Genomic DNA, 24,973 nt, shown 5'->3' on the forward strand with positions numbered 1-24,973 from the left:
CTTCCTGGCAACAGTGTTCATAGCCCTCACACTGTATTAGACACTATTACACCATGTGGGTATAATTTAAAGTACAGGGAAAACACTTCTGTTCTATGCAGACTCCATTTACAGAGGACCCTTGAGCACTGGAGGTTTCAGCATCTGAGAAAGTTCTGGAAGCAACTCCATAGATACCAAACATGACTGTGACCTCTCAGAGCAACACATGCCATTAGCATGTTGCTAGCTGTGGTTGGTTCCCCATCGCTGTCTTGACCACACAGGCTCTTGGCCATTGCTTCTGCCTCTTCCAGGCAAGGCCCCAGATAAGCCAGCCCAGTGCTGACTGATTCTCTTCACTGCTTGGGCTCTTATACAGGTTCCCACTGGACTTCAGACATTCAGAATTCTCTTAGCATGAAAACATGGCGTTCTCTATAGACAGGCCATGGCAGGCTTCTGTTTTTGATTACAAAAATATCAATTGTTTGACTTTTGCACCAGAAGATTGAATTGATTTTATAAGATGTTTTTTGGGATTTTGTCCCATATAGAAAGGGCTTTTCTATACAGTTAATTTGTTTGGTTTTCAGTACTTGGGATTGAACCCAGGACCTCACTCCTGCTAGGCTACCACTAAGCCACTTCCCAGCCCTTAAGTTTCAGCTTCTTCCTCCTCCTCCACCTTTTCCTTTCTTCCTCTTCCATTTTGTCGTCTTCTTCCTCTTCTTTTTAGACAGAGTCTCACTATGTAGCTCTGGGTGGCCTGCAACTTGCTATGTAGGCCAAGTTGGCTTTGAACTCACAGAGATCTGCCTGCCTCTGTTTCCAGAATGCTGGAATTATTGCATCACCACCCCCAGGTCATACAGTTAGAAGAAAACTAAAAATCCCTATGTGCTTGAGTAAAGGACCAAAATATACTCCTAATTCTCTTTGCCCCTGTAACGTCAGCTTCTCCCCCAAGGTTTAGAAATCAGGTCTATTGAGCTGGCCAGGAAGAGATTGGACAGGAGAGCCAGACTAGGAGAATGCTGGGAGGAAGAAGGGCAGAGTCTAAGGAGTCACCCTAGACACAGAGGAAGTGGGACATGAACATGCTGTACTGAGGTAAGGTACCAAGCCATGTGGCAGAGCATAGGTAAAATTGGATTAATTTAAATGTAAGAGGTAGATAGTAACAAGCCTGAGCTATTGGCTTAGCATTTATGATTAATACTAGCCTCTGTGCATTTATTTGGGAGTGGCTGCCAGGACAGGAAAACTCCATCAACACTGAATGGCCTTGAATTCATTCTGTAGCCAAAGCTGGGCTTGAACTAGATGCCATCATCCTGCCTCAGCTTGCTGAGGGTTAGGATTATAGGTATCACCATGCCCAAATTTCAAGGAGTAATTCATACGTATGTAAAACACTTTTTTAAAAACCCACAAATATATAATATATAATCACAAATAAAAAATGTTGATGACATATACGTTTCTCTGTGTATAGATTTGCTGCTTTAACTGAAAAGCTCATGTGATTTGTGTATTTACTTTGGTCTTGTTTGGCATCAAAGATGCTAGACAAAAGTAGGCAAGAAAGGGGAACATTTCACACTTGTAAGCCTGAAAACTAGAAAGTAAAATGGCACATCTTACCGGGACAAGATTCCAAGAATGTTCCGCACAGGAGATCCATGAAACAAGGGCTGCACGTTGCCCAGTATGCTCAAAAACTCTGTGGCTTCATTCACTCTGCCAACTCTAAATATCTGCAGGACATCTACTGGACTTGCACTGGAAGAATTAGGAGAAAACCTTCAGGTCATATAGTTAGAAGAAAACTAAAAATCACTAATAAGTGAAATCTCAAGGAAACTCAAGGAAAATCCATGGCTCAGCAGTTAGAGGTGCTCGTCAGTGAGCCTGATGGTCTCCAGAGCCCAAGTGGTGAAGGGTAGAGCCAGCCCCACAGACTGTCCTCTGATCTTCATCAGCACGCAGTGGCAGCTGCATGCATTTACACATGTAATGCACACACGCAGAGCACATTTTGCTTTCTGTTGCTATGATAAACACCCTGACCAAAGGCGAGGGGAAAGGGTTTGTTTTGTTTTTGCTTTTGGATTATAAGTCATAGTCCATCACAGAGGGAAGCAGCCGAGGAACTCAAGCAGGAAACCTGGAGGCAGGAACTGAAGCAGAGATCACAGTGAAATACTGTTTCCTGGCTTGTTCCCCTGGCCTGCTTTTTTATATAACCCAGGACCACATGTCCAGGGCTGTCACTCCACAGTGGGCTGGGCCATCCATATCAGTCATTAATCAAGAAAATGTCCAGAGACTTGCCTCAGATCAATTGAGGTTCCCTCTTCCCAGATAGTTCTAGTTTCTGTCAAGATGACAGAAACCAAGCAGCACACACATATAATCTGATCTGTGCTCTAAATGTCCCATCCATGGGCTGTGCCAAGCCACAGTGGGATCCCTCTGGCCGTGGGCAGGAGAGGTATTCATTTATGCATTAATCATAAGCCATGCTGAATATTTCCTCAGGAATTAGAACTAAGACAGCATGCTCTCTGTCTTCATTGAGTTTACATTCTGATAGGAGGGACAAAAATTAAGCTACTAAATTATTCATGTTTCTAAGAAAACCAACTAGGTCCAGAAAAAAAAAAAATGTGGTAAAACGGCCACTCTTTGTAGGTGACATTTACTGGAATACGGCATGATGCAGTACACATGCTATGATCTAACTGATTGTTATAGGAACTCAAGTGGATGGATCGGGGAAGACAGGAAAACATATCAGGATGTGCTACGTTACACCTTTACCCCCTGGAGGTTTAAATCTAACCTTCAACAAGACTTGGTCACAGGCTGGCAAGATGGCCCAGGGGGTAAAGTGCTTGTTGAGTAAACCAGAGCCCACAGTGAAGAAGAGGGTGAACTCCAGAAGGTTTTTTCTCTGACCTATACATGGGTGTTGTGATATGTGGGCACCTACACTCACATGTGCACATCATATATGGACATAATCATCATAATGATAGCAATAAAATTCAAGTAACTGAGAAAGTAGAGTGGGTGAATGGGGAGAACCTATTAGCACAGGGTACTCCCCCAGATAAAACTGAATTTTCTTTTTCTTAATTGCATTTACTTATTGTGTGTATGTGTGTGTGTGTCCATGGGTGTCATGGCACTCCTGTGAGAGTTGGTTCCCTCCTTCCACCGTGTGGGTTCTGGGGATCAAACTCAGGCCATTGGGTCTGGCAGCAAGTGCTTTGACCCACTGCGTCACGTGGCCAGCCCCTTAAGATAATATTGTAAACACGGACGAAAGTGCTTTGTCATAACACTGCAGCTGTTTTGTTTGAATGTGGAGGATTACTTTCTCTAGTTTCTCAGACAGCATCATTGTCACAGATCCTAGGAGGCTTGCTTCATGCTTACCCGTGACTACTCTGCAACACTTCTTTTCTAACCCTGGAAAATTCTTCTGTGTTCTGTTCAACATGTTCGATTTTGCATCTCAAAGCTCGGTATTTGGCAAGAGATGGTGGGTTAGGTTTGGATAAATTAGTTTCGCAAACATTCACCATGTCTCTTACTAGCTGTGGGCAGAAATGATACAGAGATGTTAGAGACACCACATGTCAAAGTTAATATGAATATTACATTAATATTTTCCAAAACGATAAAAATCAGTTTTCCCACAAAGTTTTTGAATAGTATTTGGTGTTGGTAGTATGTATACTAAACTGAATAAATGCTGGGTACAAAGCTGGTCATGGTGGCTTACATGGGTAACCTTAGTAATTGGGGAGGGGCAGAAAGATTGGCATGAATTCAAGGCTAGCCTAGGTTATAGTAAACTCCAGGCCAGCCCAAAGTGCAGTGTAAGGCTGTTCTCAAAAGTTAAAATAAAGTTTCTAAAAATCAGAAGGCTTGGTACAATACTTGGGAGACTGAGGCAGGATTACTGAGCCCAGAAGTTAAAGGCTAGCCTGGGATGAATATAGAAATCCCCACCTCAAATACATAGATAGATAGATAGACAGACAGACAGACAGACAGAAAGACAGATGTAGAAAGAATTGCCTCACTGATAGCACAGTAGAAGTGTACATTGGTATAGTACTTTAAATTAGCTACTTTTCCCATTGTGGTATCAAAATGCCAGACAAAGGCAACTTAAGGAAGGAAGGAAGGAAGGAAGGAAGGAAGGAAGGAAGGAAGGAAGGAAGGAAGGTTTTGGTTCCGGTTTAGGGGGTACAGCCTGCGTGGCGGGATTGTGAGACTGCTGGCCACACGTGGTCTGCAGTCAGGGAGCCCAGAGGGACGGATGCTGGTGTGGCCTCACTTTCTCCTTATTCACCCTTGGACCCAGCCCATGGGATGCTGCTGCCCACATTCAGGGTGAATCTTCCCTCCTTGGTTAAACCGCTCTGGACACATCCTCACAGATAGGTCCAGAGGTGTAATTCCAAATCCCAACAAACTGATATCAGGAGCACACACATCACTTTTTTGTTTTGTTTTGTTTTGCTTTTTGAGACAGGGTTTCTCTCTGTAGCCCTGGATGTCTGTAGACCAGGCTGATCTAGGACTGAAAATGGTTCACCTTCCTCTGCCTCCTGAGTGCTGGGATTAAAGGTGTACCACCTTGCCCCAGAACATGCATCCTCTTTAAAAGATTTATTTTTTTCTATGTATAAATGTTTTGTTTGCATGCATATGTGTGTACTGTATACATGCCTGGTGCTAGTGAAAGTCAGAAGAGGACATGGGATCCCCTGGAAGTGAGTATGGATGGCTGTGAGCCACTATGTGGGTGCTGGGAACTGAAACCAGGTCTTTAGCAAGAACAACAGGTGCTCTTAATCACTAAGCCATCTGTCCAGCCCCCCCCCCTTTTTGAGACAGGGTTTGTGCAGCCTAGGGTGGCCTCAGATTTGTATGTAGTTGAGGCTGTCCTTGAACTCCTGCTCCTTCTGCCTCTGCCTCCCTTGAGAGCTGGGATTTACAGATATGGATCACTATGCCTGGCTTTATTCCCCATACAGATTTTATTATTATTATTTTAATTATTTAGTTATTTTTTAATTTTACATATCGATCCCAGTTCCCTCTCCCTCCCACACTCCCTCTCTGCCTCTCTCCTATGTCCCCCCCCATCCAATACCCCCCCTACCCCACAGGGAGTATGGTACCTTCCAGGAGGGGTCAACAAAATCTGCCAAGTCATTTGGAGTAGGGACTAGGCCCCACCCTCCTGCTTATTTTTATCTGTATGAGTATTTTGCCCACATGCATGTATGCATACTATCCTCCTGCCTGGTGCCCACAGATCTCAGAAGATGATGCTGAATCCCTTAGGACTGTAGGTATAGCTGGTTGTGAGCCACCATGGGTGCTGGGAACAGAATTCAGGTGCTCTTTAACCACTGCACCATCTCTAAAGTCATGGCCCTGCAAACACATTTTAAATTGAATTCTTTATTCCAGGGGTGTACCTGACAAAGGTCCTCTTTCTGAGCTAACAACCTCAGGGTAATGTCTTCTGACACGGGATGTTTGTGGGGAATCAATCGGTAGAAATCAGCCATGGTCTTCTGCAGCTGCTCCGCTGTTCCTCCATTCTTCAGTGCTGATTTTACTAGGAGGAGGACCCCCTCTGCTTTACTCACCTGCAAACAGAAAAGCAAATATGCTTTTAAAATTTAAATCCTGACATTCATAGAAGAGACATGCATAAAAACACCTAAAGTGGCAGCTGCAGACATTGGAACTATGAGTTTTCTTTAGACCGCTGCCACTGCCACAGTGTGGGCCTTTAAAAAATAGAATGACTTCTGTTAATTCTCTCACAGTTTCAGTCCTCTGGGCTGACTCATCAGAAGCCCCAAACAACAGTGCCAATTTATCATAGCCTGAGATTTACAAAGTGAGCCAAAAGCTATCTTCTCTTTATGAGTGGATTGTCCTTAGAGTGACAAGAAAACTAACACAGCCACCAAGGCAAATTCGGATTTTAAGGCATAGCTCAGCTGTGAATAATGCCAGGCAGGAAGATACTTGCAAACTGGTCTCAGCTCAACGGTAGACAAACAACCAGGGCTCTTTGTTTCTTCTTAAAAACATTTTAAAAAATTATTTGTGGACAGTCTTTTTTTTTTTTTAAGATTTATTTATTTATTATGTATACAGTGTTCTGTTCCATGTATCCCTGCAGGCCAGAAGAGGGAACCAGATCTCATTACAGATGGTTGTGAGCCACCATGTGGTTGCTGGGAATTGAACTCAGGACCTCAGGGAAAACAACCAGTGCTCTTAACCTCTGAGCCATCTCCCCAGCCCCATTTGTGGACAGTCTTATACACATATGCATTTTGATCAGACCCACTCCTCTTCTCAACCCTCTTCTTCTCCTTCTGGATCCTCTTCTCAAATGACTCCCTGTTGCACAAACGTCTTTCTAAAAATAACCCACTGAGTTTACTTAGGGTTGCTTTTGTTTGTGTAAGTGCAGGGTTATTCTCTGAATTGTGGGCAACTTATCCGTGGCTATACCATGGAAGAAAAATGCAGTGCCATATTTCTACACATATGCACACATGAACAGACAGGAATACAAATGCACCTGCAGGGGACTCACTTTTCGTAGAGAAACAGAACGATGTCAACATCAAACCAGGCCACATTCCTAATTCTTCAAGTGCATCATGAATCTAACAGCAAGAAATCTGTTTCTCCCAGAAACAGGTTGTCTCATTCCAAAGGGAATGCTGCCTGCACTGTTTTCCTTTGACTACTCAGTTGGATCATTGGGAATATCATCTGTCAATCACTTAATCTTTCAACCACTGTTATACATAATGGAAAAGAGAACAGCATGTCCTGGTATCTACAAGCAAGCCTGCCTTCCCTAAGACAGTGAGGAGGTGAAAGGCTAAAAGAGTTATTTCAAAGTAGATCACGATCTGGGTATCTAAGATGAGGCACTACCACTCTGTTCTTTGGCAACAATACCCTCAGCGCCAATACTTAGGGCTATATTGGCCACCACTGAGAACTGACATGACAGGGACATTTGGTTCTCATGAAGCTCCATTCCTTCAGAGAATGAGGAAAGAACACTGAGGGGTGGACTTCAGAGTAAACCAGCCAGCACATGACTGTTATCATCAGTGCTTACACCAGTCCATCAGGAAGTAGGTGCGTGGTACTGTTCCAATGACACTTGTGACTTACGTCATTCAGGCTTATGCTGTTCACTGGCTTGAGAAGTGTGTGCTCCAGGTGTCCCAGAGCTTCTGCCCAGACCGTCTCCACCAAATTGCTCACCTCCCGGCTCAGAGTGCCTGAACTTATGACCTCCTCCAAAAGCAGCTGAAACAACATCGAGACAAAGCATCACCACACACACACACACACACACACACACACACACACACACACACACACGTCCTCATGAGCACTTTGTGTAAAACTGACACAGGAGCTGAGTGTGTCAACAGTAGAGCACTTGCCCAGTATATCCAATACCCTGGGTTCCACTTCCAACCTTACAAACAACAAACAAAACAACAACAGTATAGACACAGAGAAGTATAAGAAAAAATAACAGGGTCCAAGAGAGGCACCCGCTCCCATGGCCAGACATTAAGGCTGGGAATGGCTTGAGTGTCCCTCAGGTTCTTATGCCGGCACCTGGTCCCCACTGTGGAGTAGTAGGGTAGTACCACAGCAGTAGGCCCTTTAAGAGGCAGAAACTGATGGACAGTACCCAGAACACAAGGAAGAGCCTCAGAATACACGGATGCTCTCCATATTATAATGTAGACAAGGGGCATGTTAACAATAGTTCTTATTTGATAACTGTTTTGTTATATATTTTCCTATGTTAAAGTTAAAACCGTTCTTTTTATTTTAGACAGAAAAGATGATGGGAGATGTCATTCTGTATATATGTTTCTCTTATTGGTTAATGAATAAAGTTTATTAGCCAATAGGAAAGCAGGATAGGTGGGCCTAGGAGACAAGGAGGATTCTGGGAGATGTAGTAGAGAGGAGTCAAGATGTAGGACGTGAGAGAGGAGGTCTAGACCCTCTCTCCAGTAAGATAAGACCACATGAAAACAATTAGATTGATAGAAGTGAATTAGTATTTAAGAAAGAGCTAGCCAATAAGAAGCTCTAGCCATTGGCCAACAGCTTTATAACTAATAGAGTCTCTGTGTGTTATTTTGGGGCTGACACAGCTGTGGGACCAGGCTGGTAGGAAAGTGCTCATAATAATTTTGTTTTGAATGTTGGATCACATGGGACACTGTTTCGGGAGGCAGGGAGGGGTGAGTCTTGCCTGATTAAACCATGTTAGTCTGGAAGGAATCCACAGCTTTTCATTTTTATGCAGAGCAATTTGTATATATTTTTTAGTTTTTTTAGTTTATGCATATGGATGTTTGGCCTGTGTGCCTGTCTGCATGCTACATGTACTGACAGAAGTCAGAAGAGGCCATCATGTCCTCTAAAACTGGAGTTACAGGTAGTTATGAGCCAACATCTACATACTGGGAATCAAATCAAGGCTCTGGAAGGTAGCCATTTCTTTTAACTGCTGGCCCATCTCTCTAGTTTTGACTTCATTTTTTTTCTCCTAGCAATCAGGAAGCAGAGGCAGATGAATCTGACTTTAAGGCCACACTGGTCTACATAATATGTTCTAAGCTATTACATGGTAAGACCCTGCTTAAAAAAAAAAAAAACAAAACAAAACTAGACAAAACAACAACAACAACAACAAAATCAATCATCTGGGTATGGTAGTGCCATCCAAAATCTCAGCACTGAGAAGTCTGAGGAGGGGGTTTGTTTGAATGTGATGCCATCCTGGAGAGAGTATCTAAAATAACAAACCAAGCAGGGTGGTGGTGGCACACACCTTTAATCCCAGCACTCAATAGGTGGAGGCAGGAAGATCTCTTGGAGTTTGAGGCCAGCCTGGTCTACAGGGCAAGTTCCAGGACAGCCTCTAAAACCACAGAGAAACCCTGTCTTGAAAAACCAACAAAAGAAAAATAAAACAAACCAAACTGAACAGCAATCACACACACCCCCTCCCAACTCAGCCAATGCAATGCAATCCTATCAAGCAGCTAGCTTACTGCTTGCAGTTTTTCAGATGCTAATTGTGTTGCTTCAGCGGTAAAGTGTTCTTGAAGCAGAAATCCTTGTTTCTTCAGGTCTTCAATGTAATGTTCATAATATTCACTTGCGCCTTCAGAGGTTTGCTTTCCGGTGCTCTCTCTTCTAGTCTGGGAATTACAGTACACAGGACACAGGACCTTATGAACACATTCGTCCTCAGTGAATCCCTACACCCTGCCATGAAGGGGTTTAAAACTATTTTTCTTAATGAATCATCATGCTGGTTTGAATGAAAATGTCTGGCTGACCTCAGGGCTTGGTCCCCAGATGGCAGGTGCTTTTTGAGGAGGCTTAGAGGTGTGACCTTGCTGGGGGAAATACATCATGGGGCGGGGCAGGCTTTGTTTCATGTTTTAAAAATCACCCTAGTTCCCTTTCTGCTTTCTGTTAGAGATGGGAGCTCTCAGCTTGCCTCCCAAGTGCCGTGCCTGCCTGCCACCACACTTCCCTGATATGATATGACTGTTATTCCCCTGGAACCCAATGTCCAAATAAACCCATCCATCTCTCAGTTGCCTTGTCATGGCAAGAAACAGACAAGAAACACTTAAAGCTGGAGTTGAGCGAGCAAAAAGCCCGAGTGGGTAGAACAAAGAGAAAAAGCCTTGTAGGGAAGTGTTCATTCAAGCACTCGAGAGCCGGTGGGTTAGTGAACCTGGAAGACTGGCATTCCACTCCTTTTTGGAAACGTAGAAAGTCAGTCAAGGGTAGGGAATGGTACAGCTGGGGACAGGTATCAGTCAAGGAAAAGGGCTGGAAAGCTCTGTGGTTAGGCAGATGATGTGAACAGTACATGCATGTGGCCTGTCTGCTCTTTGGAAACCCATCCCATGACTGAAGAACTCAACCGATACTGATCCTGGACAATGGAGGAAGACTTGCCCTGCTTGGGAGTGCCAGTGTCCCCTAGATGTTGGCTAATCCTGACCCTGAGGTATACAGATACAGAGAGATGCCACAATCATAGACTGTTTGCTGCGGGGTGCACTGCGGGATATCTCTGAAACTTTAGAAAGGAAGTATACATCCAAGTCACTCTATTTTAAAGGTAGATGATAGAGTTTGGATCTTAATTGCCCCAGGGCCAAAGAGAACCACACAGGCCTCATACCTGCTACTCAAGATGTCAACCACCCAGCAACAGCCCTGCCCTTAAAGCTTTTCATTGTTAAACATGGGTGCTGGGAGTCAAACTCCCCTGGATAAGGAGCAAGCACTTGGCCTCTGAACCATCTCTCTAGCACAAACTTTCTAAGTTAATTATTTAAGGTATTTTGTTAAGTGATGGAGAGTGTCCTAACAGTGGAATTTTTGGGAGTCAGGGCAAGCCAGAGAAGCCTCTTTCACACATCTCTCACCACTGCTTGAGTGAGGGTTACTCCTAGCAGGTGGACAGGGAGGTCACCAGGAAATATGGTCTATACAGTGTTATAAAGATATAACATCGTGGTTTTTTATTTGATTTTAAGTACTTTTGTTGTTGATTTTTTGAGACAGGGTCCTGGCACTCTCTCTTGTAGATCAGGCTGGCCTCAAACTCCAGAGATCTGCCTGCCTCTGCCTCCAAAATGCTGGGATTAGAGGTATGCACCACCACCACCACCTGGCTTGAATTATTGTTTATCCAAATAACAAAATAACCACATATTTGGGGGCAGAAAGTTAACTATCTCCTACCTGGACACATGTGACCCTGGATTAAGGTTCTAGCTCTGTTCCCATGGAAACCTGATAAAAAGTCAGCTATAAGGCTAGTGCTGTAATATAGGTTTGTAAAACCAACATTTGAGAGGTTGAGGCAAGAGTGAGGCCTGTCTCAAAATGCAAACCCTCCGCCCCTCCCAAAACAACCAGCTGTAACTGTGGTGAAATCTCTGGTAAATCTGCACCAAGATTAGGACTTCAGTGAGTATGTGTGGTGGAAACCAAAGCTTTGGGCTTCCTTGAGAGTGGTAATTCATAGAACAGAGTGCATCTCCTGGTCATCTGAAACCTGTGTTACGAGATAGGCGCTACTGAGGGTCAGGGCTTCTCAAATGGTTCCATCTGATGTGTGTGTCTACCTGAGTGACATCTGCGCTAGGGGCCATATGAGAAGCTTCCAGAGCCTGTGAGGACATCGCTCAATGAAGAATGGACTCTCTGTACTGACAGCTGCTGTTTCCAGCCACAGTAGATCTACAAAGCTGAATACCTATGTGAGAAGACTCCTGGTGGGTGATGCTTGGTGCCTACCTTATTTAATTTTGGGATGTTCATTCTGGATCTATTTTTATTTCAGAATTGTTTTAGACCACAGCTGGGCTCCTGACTTGATACTGAACTAGGATAACAGGTATGGCTTTTGTGAAGCCTTCCTATGATTTCCAGCATTCTATGATCACGAGCCCTGAGTACTTCACATGCACAGCAGTGTCAGAACTGTCACAGGGGGTCCCAGGGAAGACTCTGATGTGAAGTGGGTGTGGTTCATACTGGTAATGGCAACGGAAGGGAGGCTATGAAGGAGCGCCATGTAGAAGCAAGCCTGGAATACAGACTGAAACCCTCTGTCTCATTTTTTTAAAAGGGGAAAAAGAAAAGGAACAAAGTAGGAAAAGGTAAAGGAAGAGAAAGACAAGATGGAGGAGTAGGGCAGGATGGAGGAGGTGGGAAAGATGGAGGAGGAGGGCAAGGGGAGGGGGAGGAGGGCAAGATGGAGGATGAGGAGGGCAAGATGGAGGAGGAGGGCAAGATGGAGGAAGAGGATCTCTGTTACCCTTTAATCTTTGACCTTCAGCTTCCAGCATAGGGAGAAACTGTTGCTTAAGCCACCCAGTCACCATACTATTTATTCATTTCAGCAGCCCAGCTGAAGAAAACGTTTAGCAAGTTGGTTGTTGGCTTGATTCGTTTAAGCAAACTAGCAACAGGAGGAGTAAAGACAGAGGAGTGTAACTCAAGGGCAGCACCTGCACAGGGTCAGCCAGGAGGAAGTGCGTGGATATCACAAAGGGGCAGTCCCCTGGGTCCTGGGAGCACTGCAGCTCTACTACTGCGATCTCCTGGCCTCCGTCCGCTCCCACCTGCAAGATGTACATTTTAGAAGCAGAGCTATGGAAACTAGCCACACTCCACATCAGAAAAGGCTGCCTAATATGCTGGAACAATGCGTGTTCATTTGGAGAAGTACATTAGAAAACACAAAAGCATCAAGAGAGTAAAAATCACCTGAAATGATAAATAAATGAAAACACCTGAAACCCAGAGCAATAAAATCACTATCAATACTTTTGTATATTTTTATCTGTGTGTTTACAATGTATCACTTTTCACATTTTTCTCATTATAGAGGGAAATATTCTTTCAAATTTATATTTTATTTAAATATCTAAAAATATAAGTGGGACATCACTTCAAAGGCAAGTCATGATTTTAATTTGTATGACTTCTATCAATAAAGTTTTCTGTTTTCCTTTAATGCAGAAAGAACAATTCAACATGGTATAAATATAATATAAGAAACAGTTAATGGCAAGGTATGGTATTTACAATGCCATATTGATGTTTTATATTGCTATGTATTTGTTGTAAGTGGCTGGATTGTAAGTGGTTGGTTGAGTGCTTGATTAGCATACCTGAAGCCTTGGGTTTGATCTCAAGCACTGCACAAACCGGATGTTGCATAGTTATAATCCTAGCACTTGGGAGGCAGAGGCAGAAGGGATCAAGAGTTCAAAATCATTTCCATTATGTAGCAAGTTCAAGACCAGCCTGGGATACATGCGATCCTATCTCAAAAAACAAACAAAATATATTATGAGTATGACTTACTTTCATTAAAAACACTAAACAGATCGCTTTTTCTTGTTTAAAATTTATTTATTTTTGGGTTTTATTTGAGAAGGGTTTCATTGTGTAGCTAGGGCTGTCCTTGAACTCATATGCCTCTGGCTCAACCTCCTAAGTGTTGGGATTATAGGCACGAGCTACTATACCAGGCAAAAATTCAAACAAACATTTTCTGAGTAGTAAAAGCCAGCTTGTGTGACAGGAACATATGATATTCAGAATATGAACAACTTTTCAAAACAATGAAAAACCATCAAATAAAACATGTTTTCAGAAATAATAGTTTCTCTTCTCTAGGTAAAAATCAGGCTCTTACCTTTTCCAAGACATTATATTTCACAACTTCAAAGTCTTGAAGAAAATGAGGAATTTCAACATTCTCCAAGGAAACTCTGAAATTTATATAATTAAACACTTAAGATTGAAATGGAACTTTGGACCACACTCTCTCAACAGATCCCCTAATTCCTGATGATGTATGTAGGAAGTCCCTGGTGTCTCCTTGAGTATTCTAGAAATGGCTAAACAAATGTGAAAAATGGGCTGGATTCATCCTCTGCATAACTAATTTATTAGTTATTATTTTCTGATTTTATATATTTGCAGAGGGGGGTGTGTGATAATTTAACCTGTGCATTAAGTGAGGGATGATCAGGGAACCCTCATCTTACTCTTCCAGATTCCCAAACACTAAAGCCAGAACCTGGAGTCACAGGGAGGCGAGGACAGGCAAAAGCAGAGACAGAAACACAGCTAGCTTCTGTGGTCACTATGTTTGGTTGGGACTCTGACTCTTAGCAATGGTTTTCGGGGCTATGTCAAGTCCTTTTTACAAAACAGAGGAGTCCAATATATCAGCTGTCCTTTGCTTGTTTTTGTTTTGCTTTTATTTTATTTTTATTTGTCTATTTTTTGAGGCAGGGTCTCCACTGCTAGCTTGGCCCTGCTTCCGCCTCCCGAGTGCTGGGATTACAGGCATGCCACTCTCAGTACTTTGTGTTTTTAATGCTATGATTGGAGCTCACAAAACACTCTGCTTACTGAGTGACTCCGGTGTTTTCATTCTCTGGGGTGTTGTCCAAAGATGCATCTTCTGCTTCCACCTCTAGAATTAAGAGGAAAACTTGTTGACTATTCAAACACTTATAAGTAACTGTGAGCCTAACTGCTAGAATTGTTATGACTTTTTGTTTGTTTTGGTTTTTAGAGACAGGGTTTCCCTGTGTATCCCTGGCTGTTAGTGGAACTCGCTCTGTGGACCAGGCTGGCCTTGAACTCAGAGATCCTCCTGCCTCTGCCTCACAAGTTCTGGGATTAAAGTCATGCACCACCACCTGGCCTTGTTATGATTCTTAAATTCGATATTTGCTATATAATTCCCCTCCCTGTTCAGTGTTCTGGGGACTCAGACTCAGGGCCGTATGCGTGCTAGGGAGGCACCCATTGCTGGGCCACACTCTCGGCCACAGTTCTCTTTTTGTTTTGTTGGTTTGGGGATATTTTTAGTTGAGGGTTTTACCAGTTGCACACGCTGGCCATGAACTCATGAACTCAGAGGTTCTAGTGGTCTTCCTGTACCTTCTTACAAGCCCTGAAATTACCTTCTTAACATCAAGGGTTATTCTACTCCCAGTTAAAATCATACACGGGGCTGGGGATAGCTCAGATAGTAAAGCACTTTACAAGCATGAAGACATGAGTTTTAGCCCCAGCACCCAAGCAAAAGGTTGAGTATGGCAAAGAAGTCTTGTAATTCCAGTGCTGGGGAGGGGGGGAACCAGAGGATGCCCGGGGCTCTCTCACAAGCCATCTTAGACTGATTCATGAGCTCCACACCAGTGGGAGACCCTATCTGAAAGGAGGTGGACAGCGTCCCAAAGGATAGGACCCACACCTGTCTTCTGACCATGGGTCATGCATCCATATACATACACAAAATAAAGAAATTAAAATATAGTAAATATAGTAAAATATAGTTAAACAAATTACACATCACATATTCTGAGACCTTCAGGGTTTATTAGTCATTTTGAGTCTGACCTCAAAGACTTCACATTAAAAAAAAATCTCTGTTTCTAAGTTGGCCTTTGTTTCCTGCTTCTAAGGTAAAATGAAACATAATTATTTTGTAGTATTCCTGGACATTTTTTTTCTCACACCTCTGACATGTCCAAAAGTCTACATGGCACCTATAATATACTGAGTCTTGGTAGGACACACTCACCAACACAGCTCTTTTCACCTGGAGGTGCCATGACAACCAGTGACTTGGGATCATAATTTGTCACATCCATGAGTCTCCTCTGATTGACAGAGTCCCATATGAAATCTGGGCTTGCAATCTGGACATCATTCTTTTGGATGGAGTTCAGTTGATACCGATTCAGGGAGTCGGCATTGTCTAAGATTACATGTGTGCACTAAGGGCAAAGCAAGTTCATTATACAGCAGCAAAACAACCTTTAACAACAGTATTTGTATTAGTAACTTTAACCCCCAAAGGTCGTATTTTTAAGGCAGTTTGTAGTGAATTTTTTCAGATTTTGGAAAACATGGATACGTTGTTTTGTCATGTCATGTGCCCCGTCCACCCCCCCCCCCCCAGGTCTAGATGGAACCTAGGGCCATGACCATGCTGGGAAAGCACTGTGCCACTGAGCTACACCCTTGCCCTAGGCTAACAGTGATTATACTAAGGGTATGGGTGATCTACATCACAGGTTGCTTCCAAGTTCCCCATGCTGTGAGTGTACTCATGGATACATCTTCATGTACTTGTTCTGTTTTTTCTTGAGATAGAGGCAGGCAAAGCTCTGTGAGTTTGAGGCCAGTGTGATCTACAAAATGAGTTCTAGGGCAGCCAGGAACTCTGTGTAATAGCCCTGGCTGTCCTGGAACTTACTCTGTAGACTAGGTTGGCCTCAAATTGACAGAGATCCTTCTGCCTCTGCCTCCCAAGTGCTGGGATTAAAAGTGTGCACCTTATTACTTTTAAATGGATGATTTCCCCACCCTTGGGAATGGTGAGGCTGGGACATCAGGAAGCCATGTGATGGGAGTGTTCACAGCTCTTTCTGTACTGGAATCGAGTGGGACATTCTCTTTGTAGTACCCTGCTGGAGTTGAACTGGTCTCCTAGAGTAGATGATGCTGTCTACAGTTAGTACCTGGAATGGACCCAGAGAAAGACAGCCAGGACCAGACCTATCCACAGGGGGAAGAGAAAGGGACAGAGCCAGCAAGGAGGGGACATAATGCCTTTAGACTTGCATTTTTTGCCTTTTTAGAAAGGAGGAAATTGCCTTAACATTTTTTCAAGATAGCATCTACTTGTGAGACTTTGTATCTAAACACTTAGGTCTGCAACTCATCTCTGAGAAGCACTAGCTTCCTTCAGCTCTTATCAGGTAAGCTACTATAGAAAGGTTAGTCCACCTTGCACTGATGATCCCACCTGTCAGCCCTGCGCTGGCCTACTGGCCAGTGGCACAGCATGCCTTTGGCAAGCAGGTACAATATGACTTTCTTTTAAGAATAGGTGTGGCTAAACCTGAATGATAGCAGATTCACAAGGTCAGGACAATGTTATGAAACTCCCAGAGCAGAAGATCAGGTTAGGTCCTCTGGCACCCTCTGCTGCTTCTGGCCCATCCCCCAGGGGACCATGTCCCAATGTCTCCTGCTACCAGTTTTCTCTGCTTACTCTCTAACCATGAGCTATGTTCCCTGAAAGTTCATATACCCAGAAAGCGACCGAAAACATTTGGAAATACCTGGGGATTTAATAGAAAGGAAAACTTTCCACCATTTTCCTTAATATCAGTTTGCAGTTTTTTCTTCTGTTGACGAGGTAAGTATTTGACTTTCAAGCAGAATATACAATTTGCAAAGATTCCCAAAGTCATCCTGAAAGCAAAAATAGTTTTGAGTCATAGGCTTCTGCTTGTTGTCATAATTATTTGACTTTAAGTTTCATATATGTTTATATTATACATTGAACACATTCCCTTTCATATCTCTACCACCTTCTCACTCCTGTTGATCTGCTTTGTCCTCTTAGATGGTTTTAATTCTATATACATGCATACATATTACATATATACACATACACATGTGATTTTATATATTTATATGAAATTAAGGAAGCACAAATGAGAGAAAACATATTTGTCTTTCTGTGATTGGTTTAATCTAGTTGCATCCACTTTTCTGCAAATACTATGATTTTGTTTCTCTTTATTGCTGAAAAAATTTGATTGTGTACATATATCATGTTTTCCTTGTCTGTTCCTATTGCTGGACACTGATGTTGGTTCCATTGTGATATGTGAACTTGGTTTTTCAAGACAGGGTTTATGTAGTTAGTCACTTTGAACACTTGACTATATTGTCTCCATCTCTGAAGTGCTGGAATTACAGGTGTGAGCCACTACAGTTTATTTGGCAGTTGGGGTTGAAGCCAGGGCATGCTAGGGAAGCATTCTAGCAACCGAGCTACACCCCCCAGTTTAATTATGGTTTTTGACACTTTATCCCCATTTCACAGATGAGGAACTGTGCCCAAAGTCACATGACTCAGTAAAACAAAGGCACAGGACTGGAATCTAGCTTCAGCCTTCATGACCCCCTCCCTACCCCTGCCCTGTGCTCCTGTACAGACTGTCCCATCTTTCCAGAGAGCGTGAGGGCGTTGTGCTCTGTGAGTGAGTCAGTCTTGAATGGAGGTTTCTTGGGAAAGTGAATTACATGTGGGTGTTTAATATGCGGTAGAATCTGATCACTACAGAGAAGCTCTCTGGCTTGGGTATGCCCCACCATTTGTTTATTCTGGTTGATGCATGAGCTGTGTCAAAAACACTCAATTCAAGTATTCTAGCAGGATGGGCAGCTCAACCCACTCCTCACAAGCAGCTACAGGGAGGGCAGTGTAGCAGGCTTAGAGGATCACAGGGTAGGGCCTTTTGGGAGAAGGGCTAGAGCCCTTCAACCTTGTTACTCGCTGCAGCTCTGAGATAATGGAACCAATGCCACATTTGTATTATCAGTGCAATGATGGACCAACTGTTAGCTTTTCCTCCATTGTGGACCTGAGTCTCAGCATCAGGACCCAGATGCTCGAGAGTGAAAGGTGGATGGGGCAGAGGGCAAAGGCACCAGCTACCAAGCCTGAAATCCATATGCACACACGTACAGAAAAGACAATGAAATAAATACAAACGAAACAAGACAAAACAAGAGGGTGACTAGCATGGGAGGGGCCGTAAGACAGCCTGTGGGAGAAGGCAGGATCAGTGCAGGGAAAACACCACCATAGTCTCAGACGCATCCGTGAGCTTATGGTTGTTGTGTGTTCTGTCTTTCTTTTTGTGGCTGCACCCCTAGCTCCAGGATTACAAATGTCCCTTATTTTCATAGTTCTAAGGATGGAACTGAGAACCTCAAACATTCTGTCATCAAGCTACATTCCTAGCCCCCTTTGTAGGGATCACTTGCTTGCTTTTCAGTTATTTTTCCATTAAAAATGTTTTTAAAATATTTATTTTTTAATATTTTTATTCATGTGTAGAGTATGTACATATGAGAGCAGAGATGTTGCAACTGCATTACAGGCATTACAGGCATTTGTGAGCCACCTGCCTGCCATTGGTGCTGTGACCTTAAACTAGGTCCTTTGTAAGAGCAGTATGTACTCTTAATTGCTAAGTCAGTTCTCCAGCCCCTAAAAAGTGTTTTGCGAGTATATCTTAATTATGCATTATAATGGGCTTAATTATGACATTTTCCAAGTCACACATACATACATACACACAATTTATTTTATTTTATTTATATTTTATGTATATGAGTGCTTCGCATGTATGCCTGCATGCCAGAAGAGGGCATGTTATAGATGCTTGTGAGCCACCATGTGGTTGCTGGGAATTGAACTCAGGACTACTGGAAGAGCAACCAGTGCTCTTAAGCACTGAGCCAGCTCTCCAGCTCCACACACACAATTTTTTTGAGACAGTTATTTATTTATTTATTTTGGTTTATGGTTTTGTGTGTGTGTGTGTGTGTGTGTGTGTGTGTGTGTGTGTGTGTGTGTGTCTGGCTGGCCTGGCACACATTTTGTATCCCAGTCTTGAACTTGGAACAATTCTGTTGCCCCAGACGCTGTGTCCTGGGATTACTGCTAGCTCAAGTCACAGCTTTCAAGGAGTCCCTTCTCAGTGAATGTCATGCTCAGTGAATATTGCTGACAGTCACTTTAGGGAAGTGAACCTACATCAAAACAGCATCACATCCTGTTGCCAGTGCTCTCCCTACCTCCTGCCATCAATCAGGCAGCGTAGCTGCGGTTCTTGCTGAGCATCCTACAAAAAGTATAAAGGAAGCTACAAGGCCTCTCTCTGGTGCTGGGGCCTGAACGCTCCTTGAAGACCCTACCATGGTGTCAATAACAAACTCCTTAGTTCCCTGGTCAGTTTGCCAAGGAAGGAACGGATTTAAGAGACATATCAAATGATGCTCTTTTCACTACATTTTATGAGTATTTTCATTCTTATCATATTAAAGAACATCAAAAACTGGAAATGTTTTTATATTTTCATATAATTTTGTTTATACTTGTTTTGTCATTTTTAGGAAAATCCTTATTTATTTATTTTTATTTTTTGTGTTTTTCTTATTCTCTAGCCCATGTGGCCTTGAACTCAGATGTGCCATAGCTTCCTAAGTGCCTAGATTGCAGGTGTGAGCCACTACACTAGACTTCTTTCTCCCTCCACACGTTCCCCATCGTTATACTTCCTTAGTATTTTTACTGTCTTATTGTACAGTCAATGAACTTACAACAGAAAGTTCCCCAAATCTAGAGAAAGAAAGCAGACAAACACAAGAAGCATCTAGAATCACAGACAGACACAGCCAGAGGGACACTCTATGACATGGACTAGTCAAGATGTCAAAAATACAAGGAAGTGGTATAAATGGAAAGCGCCTGCTTGCCTACAGAGACACAGGACATCGTCTCTCTCATCATCAACCTAAAAGCCAGGAGACAACAGGATTGCATATTTCCATTGCTGAATTAAATGACTGATGACCAGAATTATTGTATCCAGCAATTATCATTTAAATTCGATTGAGAAATAAAGGCAATTCAAGAAAAGAACAGTCCAAGGCAGTTCAAGGCCAACAAGCCATCATTGCGGAAGATACTTCGAGAATGACGTACATACTATCCATGGGGGGGGGGGGGAGTATCCTCAGTCACAGGAGCAAAAGAAATAATAAGTTCCTGGAAGAAATTAAAAAAAAAAAGCTGGGACCAGCATCCAGTATAGTAAACCAGCAAACTCCTAACAGGAGTAGGGAAAAAGTAAAGAATGAACAATAATCCATCCAACCAGGAAAACAACCAACAAAATGACAGGAAGTAGTAAACACCTCTCAATAATAACCTCAGATGGAAATGGCTTGACTCACCAATTAAGAGATACAGACTAAAGGTGAGACTCAGTCAAGGCCAATCTTGGTTACAGCAAAGGCGTGTCTAAGAGGAATCTTTGCAGCTACCTATGCTTATGTTGAAAAACCAGAGTAGGTCAGGGTATGATGGTCTACATCTTTAATGCTACCAGAGGCTGAGACACGGTCTCAAAAAGAAAACAAATCAGTGTAATCTTAAAAAACAAAAAACAAAAACAAAAACAAACAAACCAAACCAAACCAAACCAAAAAAAAAAAGCGTAGTGATTCACCCCCAACTTCTTAGAAAAACAAGACCAAGCCAAAACCAAAAGTAGTATATGGCAGAGCAGAAATGAATGAAATGGGGGCTAAAAGAACAAGGCATGTAACCAGCCAGTCAGAAAGTTGGTTTTTTGAAAAGCTAAGCAAGACCGACAGACTCCTAGCAGTGCTGGAGCAAAGCCATGGGTTTGCTCCTCAGTGTCAGCTACAACCAGGTGGGTCTATAATCCCAGCACCAGAGGTGGTGGTAGAGGGTTAGAAGCTCAAGGCTATCCTCCACTATATGGTAAGTTTCAGGCCAGCATGGACTACACAAGACCATAAAGAGAGAGTGGAGAGAGAGACAGACATGTGTTAAGAAAGTAGAGATGGAAAGGGGGATTTTATAATATGCTGAAATAAAATGCAGAGTATCTCAGGGAATTCCTTAACTTGCATTACACAACAAAAAACAACCAACCAAACAACAACAAAAGCCTAGAAAATCTGGAAGAAATCAATACATTCCTACCTATATGTGACCTACCAAAATTAAATCAAGAAGACATAGACAACTTAAGCATCTGCAACAGGCAACTAAGTTGGGATAGTAATAAAATGTGCTCAAATTGCCCCACAAAGTACAAAGGGAATGGGCACTGCCACACTCACTCTACAAAGCCAGTATTACCCTGATAACAAACTAGACAGGACACAATAACAACAAAAAGAAAACAACTACAAAACTTAGAAATATTGCAAATCGATTTTCAAAAACACATTAATAAGATCAGACTCTGTAATAAAGTTAGTTTCACCTCAGGGATGTTAAGATTGGTTCAACATTATCTGCATCTATAAATATAATACAACGGACAAACAGATTTTTATGACAAAATCACATGATCACAAATTGACACATTAAAGGCCTTTGACGAAGTCCAACATCCCTTCATAACAAAGACCTTGAGAAAGTAGAAACAGAAGGGTGTACCTCAACATTGCACTAAATGGAGAATTTCCTCTAAAAGGGTAAGCACTCTCCACTTTTTAATATAATGCTAGAAGTCTTGCTGAACTAGTAAGAGAGACAAACAAAAGAAACACACATGGGACAGGAAAAAGTCACCTTATCTCTATTTCCGGATGATGTGACACTATTCTCAAATACCCTAAAAACTTCACCAGAAACTTGTGTTGCAATTTTTTAATTGAATTTGTTTGCTTTGCTTTAGGTTTTTGTTGCTTATTTTTGTAGCTTTGGCTAGCCTATGTAGACCAGGCTGGGCTTGAACTCAGAGATCTAGCTATTTACCTCTATTGTCCAAGTCCTAGGATTTAAGATGTGCACCCCACTGCCACACCTTACTGGCCTGGTTTAGAGTTGGGTAGGGTCTCATTGTTGTACTGGCTGGCCTAGAACTCAGTGTGGAGCTCAGGCCTCAAACTCATGGTGACCCTTATGTCTTAGCCCTCACAGTGTTGGGATTACAGGTGTGTGCTGCTGTGCCTGGCTTCTACCAGAAAATCCTTAGGCTTGATAACACTTTTTAGAAGAGTGACAGGAAATAAAACCAACAAACGAAGATAGGCATCCTTCCTATAAACCAGTAACAAACTTGTCAAAAAGACCTGAAGAGAGAAAAAAAAAATCATTCCAATAGCTTTTAAAATATCAAACTGGAAATAAACCTAACAAAAGGAGGTGGAATACCTCTACGATGACAACTGTAAAACACAACTGGAAGAAGAAACTAGAAGGAAAGCCTCCCATGTGAATGTACTGACAGAATATTATAAAAATAGCTGTGCTGTTGAAAATGATCTGGAGATTCAAAACAATCCACATCAAAATCCCAAAGACATTTTTCAAATAAGTAGAAAAAAAAATCCTACAATTCATGTGGGAGCACAAAAGCCAGAAAGGCTCAGCTACAGGATGCAATAGAATGGGGGCTCTGGAACCAACCCTCAGAGCTACAGGGCCCCAGCTTCCCACAACAGTTTAAAACCACACAGTGGAGTAAAGGCTGCCTCTCTTGTAAATGGCAGTGTGGAGTCTTTACCAGCCTTGCTTCGCTTCTGGATGCCCCAGGGCTGTCTTCCTATTGCCTGCCCTGCAGTCGGTCCCAGAATTGATCTCATCTACTCTTCTGTCATCAGCTGTTCTCAACCCTAGGCTAACTACTTAGGAGCTATGTTTTATTCGTATGCCTAGCTAGAATCCAGATCACATTAAAACACTCACACATAAAGCCCTGGATTATATAAAAGCCTTCTGACACTATTAGCATGGACAGACTAAATGGCACCAACAACGAGCCTCTGGAATGGGAAGCAGAGGTTCTGGGTGTATCTCCTTGGCATGCAGCGTTAAACCTATATACCTGAAAAGTACTTCCTGATTAAGACAGAGTCAACTGTGAGAAAAAAAAAGTCTGCAACACACTCATATTCAGAGTGACTTTCCCCCTTAAAACACCACACTTGGTTTGCTGCTATTAATTTGTTGCCATTTACAGTGGAGAATCCACACAAGGCTGAGATCTACCCACTCCTCCCCTAGTGAATCATTCTGAACCCTGGCAGACACTATTTTACTGACCTGAATGTTTCATAACAGGGCCTTAGGAAATAGGATCCCAGCAAGAAATACCATGCTAGGAATTAAGAAGCCCACTCAAGAGCCTTGTTTTAATTATGTTTCTATTCTTGTCATAAAGATCATAACCAAAAGCAACTTGAAGAGGAAAGGGTCTATTTCATTTCACAGCTAATGTCCATCATGAAAGGAAGTCAGGGCATGAACTCCAGACAGGAACCTGAAGGTTAGAGGTTCTCAATCTGATAGTGACTCCAGGATCAAATGACCCTTTCAAAGAGGTCACCTAAGACCATTGGAAAACAGATATTTGCATTAGAGTCTTAACAGTAGCAAAATTACAGTTATGAAGTAGCTGAAATAATGCAAATAATTTTGTGGTTGTTGTCACCACAGCATGAGGTGGTAGCATTAGGAAGGTTGAGGACCACTGCTGGAGGCAGAGGCTGTGGAGGAACACAGCTTCCTGGCTTGCTTTCTGCTCTGCTCACCTGCTTTCCTCACGCAATCCAGGCGCACCTGCCCACATGTGACACCTACAGCGGGCTAATCAGTTAGCAATCAAGAAAATGTTCCCCAGACACGCCCCAGAGGCCAATCCAATGGAGACAACTCCTCAATTGAGGTTCAGTCTTCCCAGGTGCATCAACTTCACAACCAAGCATAGCTATAACACCGGAAGTTCCTTCCCGTAAGGGCAGAGTTACAAATTCAACACAAGTACAAACTTACATGGGCATGTCTCTTGACCTTTCTCTTTTTCTTTTAAATAAATTGTAACGTTGTCACAGGCAAGGCCCAGACACGAATTTCTCTATCTCCAGTCTTGGCTGAAACTGTAAATTAGCCCACCCACTCCCATATATATGAGCTAAGGTTTACAGTCAGGTTTGGCTAAATTTCAACTCCAGAGATCAATGAGCTATTTCCTCTACTACCGTACTTCCTACGTTTTCCGCAGTATTCACCAAACGATTGCTCTTTTGCTAAGTTTCTTTGGAAACCCAACTATTAGAGAGTAAAGAAAATTAGCATTCTGCTTTGTCTCTCTGATCGCGCAAAGTTGACCTTCTGGGCGCACCCTGCAAAAGGCATCAGCAAAGGTCACGCCCACCCAACCAGAACCACCGGGTCCCTTGGAGCTATCAGACGGCCTCCTGGGGCATCCAGGTACCTGCTTGGAGATCCGGCTGGACGTCCCTGGGGTCTGACGGTCCGGTCCGCTCCTGGGTCCTCCGCAGACAGTATTCCAGCCAGCCGCGGTGCTTCCGCTATGGGCGCAGCGGGGCGTGGCGCGGCGCGACGGGGCGGGGCCGTGGCTGCACCTCCAGAACCCCTGGCTTGCGCTGCCCCCAGCGCCCCTTAGGGGGTGTCTCCCGACTGTCCCTTGTCATCTCCGCCAGCCGCCAAGAAAGCCTGTCTCCAGCTAGCTGAACTCTGCTTCCTAGATCAGCCTAGTGTTCAAGACTTTCAGTTTCTTTTTTGAGACTGTAAATGGCCAGTAGGGGTATAGAGGTAAACCCAAAATTGGAGTTTTGAGAGAATGGATGGTGACTTTTGACAGAAATAATTGTGGATGGGTGCTAGGCAGAGTGCTGGGAAGCTAGGACAGGTAAGAAACAAGTTTCCCAAAGGGTT

The 24,973-nt window shown here is 43.1% G+C and overlaps 1 protein-coding gene across 1 annotated transcript in view; it reads right to left on the reverse strand.

Annotated features, from left to right (window-relative positions):
* Parp4 (poly(ADP-ribose) polymerase family member 4) overlaps positions 1 to 24,566 on the reverse strand; it is a 72,406-nt gene extending 47,840 nt beyond the window's left edge. The window contains exons 1-11 of the mRNA XM_051195626.1: positions 24,510 to 24,566; positions 16,791 to 16,923; positions 15,242 to 15,437; positions 14,059 to 14,122; positions 13,334 to 13,409; positions 12,138 to 12,251; positions 9,144 to 9,293; positions 7,228 to 7,365; positions 5,490 to 5,663; positions 3,427 to 3,587; positions 1,627 to 1,764 (exon numbers count right to left, since the gene is read on the reverse strand). Coding sequence (XP_051051583.1) covers positions 1,627 to 1,764; positions 3,427 to 3,587; positions 5,490 to 5,663; positions 7,228 to 7,365; positions 9,144 to 9,293; positions 12,138 to 12,251; positions 13,334 to 13,409; positions 14,059 to 14,122; positions 15,242 to 15,437; positions 16,791 to 16,922 — 1,343 coding nt within the window. The 5' untranslated portion in view covers position 16,923; positions 24,510 to 24,566. The remainder of the gene's footprint in view (positions 1 to 1,626; positions 1,765 to 3,426; positions 3,588 to 5,489; positions 5,664 to 7,227; positions 7,366 to 9,143; positions 9,294 to 12,137; positions 12,252 to 13,333; positions 13,410 to 14,058; positions 14,123 to 15,241; positions 15,438 to 16,790; positions 16,924 to 24,509) is intronic.
* Between the last annotated feature and the right edge of the window lie 407 nt (positions 24,567 to 24,973).

This window comes from Phodopus roborovskii, unplaced genomic scaffold (genome assembly GCF_943737965.1).
Source record: "Phodopus roborovskii unplaced genomic scaffold, PHOROB, whole genome shotgun sequence".
NCBI lineage: Eukaryota > Metazoa > Chordata > Mammalia > Rodentia > Cricetidae > Phodopus > Phodopus roborovskii.